General features: G+C 37.4%; 1 protein-coding gene across 1 annotated transcript; it reads left to right on the top strand.

Annotated features, from left to right (window-relative positions):
- Nucleotides 1-303: 303 nt before the first annotated feature.
- Nucleotides 304-8,498, top strand: LOC108664887 (intraflagellar transport protein 80 homolog). Its single transcript, XM_018151579.2, has 9 exons — nucleotides 304-433; nucleotides 1,529-1,695; nucleotides 2,310-2,420; nucleotides 2,725-2,903; nucleotides 3,630-3,857; nucleotides 4,384-4,508; nucleotides 6,828-6,936; nucleotides 7,141-7,361; nucleotides 7,601-8,498. The coding sequence occupies exons 1-9, from the start codon at nucleotides 336-338 to the stop codon at nucleotides 7,698-7,700; spliced, it is 1,338 nt and encodes a 445-aa protein (XP_018007068.1). The 5' UTR covers nucleotides 304-335; the 3' UTR covers nucleotides 7,701-8,498.
- Nucleotides 8,499-9,415: the final 917 nt, after the last annotated feature.

Below are 9,415 nucleotides of genomic sequence, written 5' to 3'. Positions count from 1 at the left end.
TATGCGGTTTGCTGCGTTAGACGCAACTTTTCAGCAGCTACAAAATGAGCAGTGAAAACGAAAAAGCCAAATTTGTCGAGTTTTGACCCTAATTCTCCCATTAATTAATTTTTTACTAATTATATAAACTGCAATTATAATGCCATTATGCTGTACTAACAATTATTAAATTTTACTACTAATACTATAATATTAATAAGCATTAAAACTGGTGACTTATTCAAAGAATTATAACTAGTACTAATAATTAATCATTCTTGCATATCATAACTACCATTATGCTGCTATCATTTCTGCTACAGATGAAATAGCAGACATAGAGTGAACAGTTTACGATGCGGCTTGTTGAAGTCACGCTGCAGGGCAAGCCCCGACACTCAGACGCGGTGTCGTGTGTGGCCTGGGTGACGCCCGACGAGCTCTACTCATGCGGGTGAGCACTAACCTAGGGCCATACATACAAAACTAGCTAAGTGAACGTAAGTACTTGAGCTCTATTTTCTTGTCTATGATTGGTGAATTTGGCTTGAAACGCCGTCAATGATTGGCTGAAGAACTTACGATCTCTTAACTTTTTTTTTTTGAAAGTATAGGACCTGAAGCCGTACTTTCGGGAATATGTTATGACTATGAGTTTGTAACTTCGTCAGCCAATCACTGACGGCTTTTATAGCTAAACCCACCGCCCACAGACGAGAAATGGGCCGTGTACTTAGGATGCTACGTCTACTCAGGCTGCTACGTGTACTCAGGCTGCTACGTGTACTCAGGTTGCTACGTGTACTCAGGTTGCTACATGCACTCAGGTTGCTACGTGCACTCAGGTTGCTACGGGTACTTTTATAGGCCGCACGCGCATTTTAAGCTAGTTTCGCAATCACCGCACAAGCCCAAGATCTCTGAAATACAACTGTGTTCCTAAACATACTTACTTTTTTCGTTTCGTTTGATTAGATATTTTCTTCGTATATTAAACTGGTATATTTTACTTTATGAATAACTAACTAATTTTTGTTAATAGATCGACCGTGAAAGAAAAATAACTTCAAACACTGATTTTTTGGAGTGAAAACAAAAGGTAGAAACGCGACGCAAATCCCTCAATTTTTTACTCATAATTGTATTTTCAAATAAAAAATCTCTATAAGTACAGAAGGTAATGCTCATGTGAGTGTATATAGTGACTTCATAGATTCCGAATGATACTAACGATTCTCTAATATTAACTTCAAGTTAGCTGGACCTGCGATTGCGATTCTTCAATGTGCATTCGTAAACTTCTATTTGTGTTTATCTGCATATGGGCATTGGTTTAAACAATTATCATAACTTTAAATTCCAAGTACAAGATTGGTCTTCTATAAATTAAAATTCTATAAAATTGATTGGACAGCCCAAATTCGAACCTCAACGTTTATGTCGTTTTTCGCGGATCTTGACCCTTGTGAACTGCTGTCTTTTTGTTTAGTGCTTGTTTAATACTAATAATATTAATGTTAAATAAGATTTTTTTTTTTAAATATGCCAGAAACGACCACCAGCTGCTACGTTGGAACGTACCCAGCGGTGAGACGAGCAAAGTCGCTGATCTTCCAGCTGATGTTTTCCCGCTAGAAATGCACGTGAGGCCTCGCAGTGGCGTGCAAGGAGGCAATGCGGAGGCAGAGATCATCTTTCTTATCACAGCGGATGATGGTTTGTAATTTTATCATTTTTTGTCTCTTCTAAATTTTGCAGAAGTAATAAAAGAATGTTCATTGTATTTAATTCGTATTGCTTCGAAAGGAATCGATGTTTAAACTTTTGAAATTCAACTGCTAAATTCCATGAAATGAGCTTCGGTTAGTTTTAGACTTTTAGTATATAGATCTTTAAAAGTAACACTTATTAATGTATTCCTGATCAATGATCTTGATAACATTTCAAATGTAATTGAATGCTTCTTTTCTCTTTTTCAATGTGCTGTTCATGCAACTTACTGTGATCTCTGCCATCCAATGTTATTTTAAAATTTAAATGAAAGCTTTATTGCAAGATAATAAAGAATTATGTAAAATGTGCAAATTAACGTACAAATATAAATAGAAAAAAGAGAAATAGAAATTTAAAAAAATTATATTTCGAACGTTGAATTCTTGTGACGCGAAATTTTCTTTCAGCCAAGTGTTTACAAGCTTCGTTGCTAATGCCCAAAAATTTTCATTACTCAGGCAAGTTTATCTTGTGAGCCCCAAGGGCCACGTTCAGAAAAGTGAGGCAGAAAGTGCATCATTATTTGGACAATGTCTCATTCATTTCTCTGGTTGCAGGCAAGTTTCATCTCGTGAACCGCAAGGGCCACGTAGAGAAGAGCGTTGCTGCCCACCAGGGGGCGGCTCTAACTGGCCGCTGGAATCACGACGGGTCGAGCTTTCTTACTGGTGAGAATATTAGTTGAGTATCCCTTAAATGACCGAAAAAATTCAAAGGTGAAGAGTTCCTTCGCTTTACTAATATAGTTTGGTTTTTTCTTTATTTGATATAAGAAGATTCATAATGATATTAATAGTAAACTGGCAACCTATATAATTATAAAGATATAATTAAAGTCCTTGTTTTTCATCACTGCCTTTACTATCATCCTTCCTCTCAGCATGCTGTGAAACATCGAACCAAGATCATGCCTGCATCATTTTTCATTACGACTTCTAGAGGTCCATGCTCCATATTAACAATATATTTAAGGCGGTGAGGACGGCCTGGTGAAGGTCTGGACGCGTAGTGGCATGCTGAGGTTCTGGCTGAGCAAGAGCTCAGGGTTCGTCTACAGCACCGCCTGGTCCCCTGACTCGGACGCGGTGCTCTACACGTCTGGCACCGCGCTAGTCATCGAGCCTCTGGCACCCAATACCAAGCCAATACAGGTGCAGCATAGTATTTTATTGAAGACTTATTATTACAAGAATTCAGCATTTTTGCTGTGGCACCGCGCCAGTCATCGAACCTCTGGTACCCAAAACCAAGCCCCTACAGGTGCGGGTTAGTATTTTATTGATGATTTATTGTATCAAGAGTTTAGCATTTTTGCTATGGCACCTCGTTAGTCATCGAGCCTCTGCCAACCAACACCAAGCCCATACAGGTGCGGCTTAGTATTTTATTGATGAATTACTGTACCAATAGTTTTGTATTTTTGTTATGGCATCGCACTCGTCAAAGAGCCTCTTGCAGTCAAGCCCACTAACTTGCTGCCCACGGCGGGGGTATGTTGGATCCAGGAAATTGTATGTTTATTCAGTTCGATGTTGTTAACTATCTGGCAATTTAATAATGATTTTGGCGATCAAGTATTGTAGTATTTAGCTATCACTGATGAACTCATGAAAACAATTCGCACGTTCATTGTAACGCCCGGTAAAGAAAAAATGATGTTTCTTTTGGTGCAAGCTCCAAGGTCGCAAATCGTTAGAATTAAGCAAGCTATTCTTCTTAATTAATTTCGTAATGATATTTTGTTTATAACAGCGAATAAGTCTTTCAATCGGTAAGTAACCCTGGAATTTTATAAAAACCCTAGATTTATTTATGTTTTTAGTTTTACAAAAAGAATTTTATAAAATAATGTTCTGTAATTTCCCATCATCCTTCAGTGGGAAGCCCACGAAGCCCTTGTCCTGAAAGTGGCTTGGAACCCCAACACCGGTCTCATCGTGTCGTGGGGGGAAGACGAGCGCTATAAAGTGTGGGATCACGACGGCCGGCAGCTGCACATATCAGCGCCCCGCTACCAAAACATCACTGCACTCGCATGGGCAGCGGACGGGCAGCTCTTCGTCATGGGGTCGTACAACGCACTCATACTCTGCGACAAGAATGGGGTGAGTGCGGAACTGTGAGGGAGCTTGTGATGATTTTTGAAGACTGGTTATGATGAATCGCTTAGATTCATTCCTGAAGTTAAGCCATTTCATGCAAAGAATAGTAGGTCAATCGGTGTGAAAGAAAAGGATTCGTATATATTATATTTTTTGGTCGTTTATTTACTTCATATGATTAATTGTTATATTTCTCCCTGCTTCACAAATTAGTATATGACATAACTGTCAGGAACTGCCTGAGGATAATCTCAGATGCTTAGCTGTTTTACGGAAAATACTATTAAGATATACGATAATAAAATGGATTCTCAATGAATATTCCAGAGATGAAAATTATTAATTGTCTTGAACTAGAACGACAAATAACAGTAGACCCGCAAAAACGCGACTTGTGGTATAGGGCCGATGTAAATTGAAGCATGTCCATACCGCTTCTAGTCCTGTTTTAATTAAAAAACTATCAAACCTGTCCAATGTCTAGTCGGATGAAAAATTGTTATGCGGATATTTTTCGTCCCATTTACAGTGGTGTCACTCTCTGCATCGTCCGGCTTGCGGTAGCCTCCTCAACTTGGCCTGGTCGAACGATGGCAGTCAGGTTGCCGGTGCCGGGGAGAACGGTCACGTGGTCATTGCTCGCGTCATTGAAAAGTGAGACGCTTAATTAACACCGTATTTGTATTCAAAACCAAGTATTTGATAAAGAGTTCGCTTTTTGTATGATTTCAAAATTTACAAAAGTGTAATTTTTCTCCGAACTAATTTGAATGTAAAGCTAATGGATAGTGTGAGATAGCTAGTTATCACAAATACAATTTCAATATTCTCACACCAAAAAAGAAAAATTCTTGACTCATAACTTAAGATGAACTGTTTCAAAATTTCCGCACAACCTGAATGCTCTTATAATGCAGGATAGAGCTAGAGAAGGGTAATATATGAACAGGTTCTCACAACACATTGTATTTGAGAACTGAAACTGGACCAATACTTTAAAACATAATCAAGGTGCTCATGAACGGTGAAAGTTTTAGCCGGCAGTATTAGCTGCAAATACTTTCCATTTTGAATATTGGGCTTATTTTTTCTTTATCGGAGAGCAGCAAGGAGGGGTCACTTGCTCTCAAAAAGAGCTTATAAGGTGCTTATACTAGCAGAAGTATTCGCGATAGTACGTACTGTATATGCTGCAAGTACTTCCCACTGATAGAAATCATCTCTTTTTCAATGTGCTGTTCATGCAAGTTACTGTGAACTTTGCCATCCCCCCATATAAGAATTTCGAACAATTACCAAATTCTATTTTGGACAAGAAATAGTTCCTAACATTAAAAGCATTTGCCTGCAAGGAAAATATAGAACGGCGGCAGCAGCCCAATTGCATTGTGTTGCATCCTGGCACAGAAACAGGCTACGTCTTCAGCTACTCCATCCGTTCTGAAGAATACATCAGCACAAATTTTGAAGTGTGAAGTACTTGTAGTTAACACAGCTAATACTATCCCCGTGTATGAGCACCTATATAATCTCTTCGTGTGTAAGCATTAAGCCCGTAAATTTTGTAAGTGAAAGCATTTGCCGCCGATGCAATCGGATAAATACTCTCATAGCTTCTTTGTTTAATGCTTTCACAAAATGTTTCATAAGCCACAGTTAGATATGTAGTTGTAAGATTTTCTTGATCTCGACTAAACAATGTCTTTAAACAGTTTTAAAAGAAGAATATGAGCCTTTGTGATTGACTATAACGTCGCAAAGGTAACAAAGATAATTTTTGATAACGTCTTTGTTGACCTAGTAATATGGAAATAACTTCATAATCCCCGCAAATGGCACATTGATGACCAAAGTAGATGAGTTTTCAAGAACAAACTAAGGACATCACTATAATTAAGAGAATTAGCAAGATTAAAATAGAATAAAAATAATATGCATTTAAAAGTTTAAAAATTACTTTTTAAATACAACGCTTTTAAAGAGACCAGTGTCTCAAATGTTTCACATCTACAATAAATTTATCATTTTAGTATTGAATAATAATAAATCAAATTATTTTTATTTTTTAATATTAAAATAAAAATTGTCATTTTTTTAAAAAACTCATTAGGTCAATTGATTCGTGCATTGTCTCCGGCTTTACGCAAGTTTACAAAATTTCAGATCAATTGGACAGGTATATATATAGAAATATGTTAAATATCGATTATTAGATTTGTATCAAACAAACAAATTAACAAACAATAAGAAGTGAAGTCAAAGAGATGTGTTGTAATATGTTCGCAACTATTATACACGCAAACATTGTTTAGTAACCTGTTCACATTAAATAAATCAACAATTTAGACTAAATTGACCACTTATACATGCATAATTATGGAAAATTGTACGAATCCTGAACTTGAGTATACATGAAAATAGGTTGTTTTCAGGGGAAGTTTGTGGCTTATCAATGCATGATGTAATTTTTTTTGCTACTTTTACCGTAATGAGAACAAAAATACAGTTAATTTCATTAGTCAAATAAGAAACTATTTTATCGAAGACCTGTGTGGGGTTATCGAAAATTTGTCGTTTCGAAAATTGGTGATTATCGAAAATTTCATTTTATGTCCCAACATGACTCGATGGTTGTATTTATATGGTTGTCATTATACATTTCTAGTTGCTGCCTAACAATTGCTCCAATGTTTCCTGCTAGTCGAATGAATTGTGTTAAATTTTCAGTTATTGACCTTAATCCTTCAACATGAGGTCACTAATCTTGTGCCTAAACCAGTTACTGAGACTTTTGAGACATGTTCCTGAATAACATGACTTTTGTTCTTGATCACAGAATTTTTATGCTGGTTGCGCTTAATTCCATTAGATATATTACAAGAATGAGATAATGCATCGACTATATAGGGTAATTTTTATTGCCTGAACGACTTTCGTGGATATTTAAATTAAATTGTTAATTGTTCTGTACAGATGGGTAGCAACTCCCAAAGATGAGGACAGGCTCCACAACTGCACCAGAATTGAAGACCCCACCAAAGATGTTGATTTTCATTATCTTGTTGAAAAACGAGATGACTTGGTTCGTAAGTATGCTTGCAGTGAATCAATGGGAGGCAAGTGGATATTGTTTTTCAAAACTGAGAAATTTTTTTCTGCATGGAAGCAAGCCTGCTCTCTCTACAGAGCTGGAAAACTTGAAGGAGTAACCTGCATGGCAGCATCAACTTCCAGAGCCAACCCTCGCACTATTAATTGCGATATGAAAAAAGTGATCATTTTTCAGTGCGGACCGTACAACGACCGGGATCTGATGTTACGTTACGGCAGGAACATTGTCGAACTCTTAAGGTACACCAATACTACAGGACCTATCCCCTACAAAACCGACAAGCAATCTGAATCAGGCACTCGAGCGACTGGCTGCAAAAAGAACCACTTGTACATGCTTCCTGTGGCGCAGAGATGGAGCGAGTACGGGCAGACTGGGAGACACAGCTTCTGGAGGTATCTATTTGGTTGGTCAACAAATTATCTATGTTTCAATCATTCTTAATTAAAAACAGTATCGAAGTTTAGGTGTGCTATAATTCTTGTGAGATAATTAATGAAGATAATTTCAGGATATCACTCCAAAGCGAACTTGAATGATTGCAGAGTGAGTTTCATTGACATCATGACTGTGCAATGGTGTATGATCTTCAACATAATTTCATCCTGTTAATTATGTATTTATTTTTCTTCAGCAGGGACCGTGAAATTTTTAATCCTGAATGTGAAAACTGGCGACAAAAGCAAACTAGAAGCGATCGCGAATCCTGTAGGTCAAACGGAAACAACATATAACAGCCGGAAAGATGGGTCCATCGGCCGGGATCGTCGAGCTTCGGCATTCACTGGTTGATAGAACCTGAGGATTTCTAAAATTTCGATAAGAACTTACTCGGAAAACGAGGGCAGGAGTAGACGATGGTTGTTTGGAAACTCATTGTAAAATGCTTGGACTTACGGTAACTGAAAAATCTGCTATAAAGACGGATGCAAAACCTGTTTACATTGAAGATGGATGAATTAGATTCATATTAACAGGTTATTCGAACTCCCTTCTCCGTCAACGCGGACGCAACTCAAGCAGAAAAATGCTTAAATTCATCAATGCTCAGGGCACCATTTGCTGAGTGGCAGTAGACATAGAGTAGTCCCTGTGTTTATTGTTGAACTGTAATAAAGATATTGTTAGCTGCTTGTGAAATTAAAAGTTCGCTCACTTTTTACATCTTGAAGCCAAAAGCTCCTGTCCCTAAAACCCTGTTATGCCTCTGTTGTCTAACAGGCTGACATTCATTGACAGGGACATCCATGAGATTTTTATAACGTCGCTTTAATGGTAGCCAGATTTTTCAGTGCTGCTCATGGTGCAGTCAGACTATTATATCTTACACGAAAAGGATTTAATTATTCAATCCTGTAACTTGATTTCTTTCTTTATTTCTTGGAAAGAAATGCATGCCCAGACTTCCTCTCCTCTCATCGCTCTCATATTATGTCAGGACTGATGAAAAGGACATTTTTCCAATTATTCATTTTTATTCGCATGAATGTTAATAAATGAATTAATTCGTTAATTCAGATGGAATGTATTTTATCCAGATGGATAAAATGAAAGTCATGTACAGCTTTTATCCAGTAGTTTGTTCATGTACACGTACAGCATGAACCGTGAAATTTTATTCATACACAGCATGAACAAACTTTGAAGGGCTTTGTTTCACAATAATGCGATGTGTTCACCTTGAAAAAACTGTTCATCCCGAAAGTTACCAGTTCTTCCCGAGCGAAAGCAATTGTCAACAGTTAATTTATCAGTACGCAAAGGGTTAACCAACGCAAAGAAGTTGTGCGTAACTTTACGCCTGCAGGTGTCTGGTTTAATTAAGTTTTGTTGTAATAGAAGAAGGTTGAGCACCACTGCATTGTTTCATTGACGGTCTCCTCAACTTTGAAAAATGAGTTTTCATGAACTCAAGCAATTGGGATCTGATGTAGGATTTGTATCACAGAATAATTTGAGTGACATAGTAATTGAAGAAGTGCCTACACAAAGTCCAGGGGCCATACTTTCAAAACTCGCTAAGTGAACGTAAGTACTTACGCTCTATTCTCTTATCTTTTATTGGTGGATTTTGTTTGAATTGAAAGGCCGTCAATGATTGGCTGATGAACTTACGGTCTCTTAACTTTTTTTGAAAGTATAGGCCCAGGATAAGAAAAGAGCTTCATCCGTCGCTTTCAATAAACGAAGGTTCGATTAGCCGCAAATGGTAGAATAGAAAAAATAATAAATTTAACTTTATTTTAACACGTATATATACTCGTTATAGAGACGCCGAATAGATAGAGAGCTGATCTCACAAAAGATTTAGTTGAAATAGATCTCCTCAATCTGATATGCCCATTTGCCTGGCCAAACTAAAGTCTAGAACTCTAGATGAACACAGCAGGGGCAGAAAGTGAATGGCAATTTCGACAAAGTCTAATTTGTTTCTTTGAGTGAAACGTGC

Source organism: Hyalella azteca, unplaced genomic scaffold (genome assembly GCF_000764305.2).
Source record: "Hyalella azteca isolate HAZT.00-mixed unplaced genomic scaffold, Hazt_2.0.2 contig8565, whole genome shotgun sequence".
Lineage (NCBI taxonomy): Eukaryota > Metazoa > Arthropoda > Malacostraca > Amphipoda > Hyalellidae > Hyalella > Hyalella azteca.
The sequence above is the reverse complement of the archived record's forward strand: the minus strand, read 5'-3'. Positions and strand labels throughout refer to the sequence as shown.

What these genes read in the sequence shown, in the direction of transcription:
- LOC108664887 (XM_018151579.2), top strand. Translation starts at nt 336, where the DNA reads ATGCGGCTTGTTGAAGTCACGCTGCAGGGCAAGCCCCGACACTCAGAC. An exon ending in CGGGTCGAGCTTTCTTACTG is followed by an intron (nt 2,421 to 2,724) that starts GTGAGAATATTA and finishes AATATATTTAAG; the next exon opens with GCGGTGAGGACGGCCTGGTG. An exon ending in ATTGCTCGCGTCATTGAAAA is followed by an intron (nt 4,509 to 6,827) that starts GTGAGACGCTTA and finishes TGTTCTGTACAG; the next exon opens with ATGGGTAGCAACTCCCAAAG.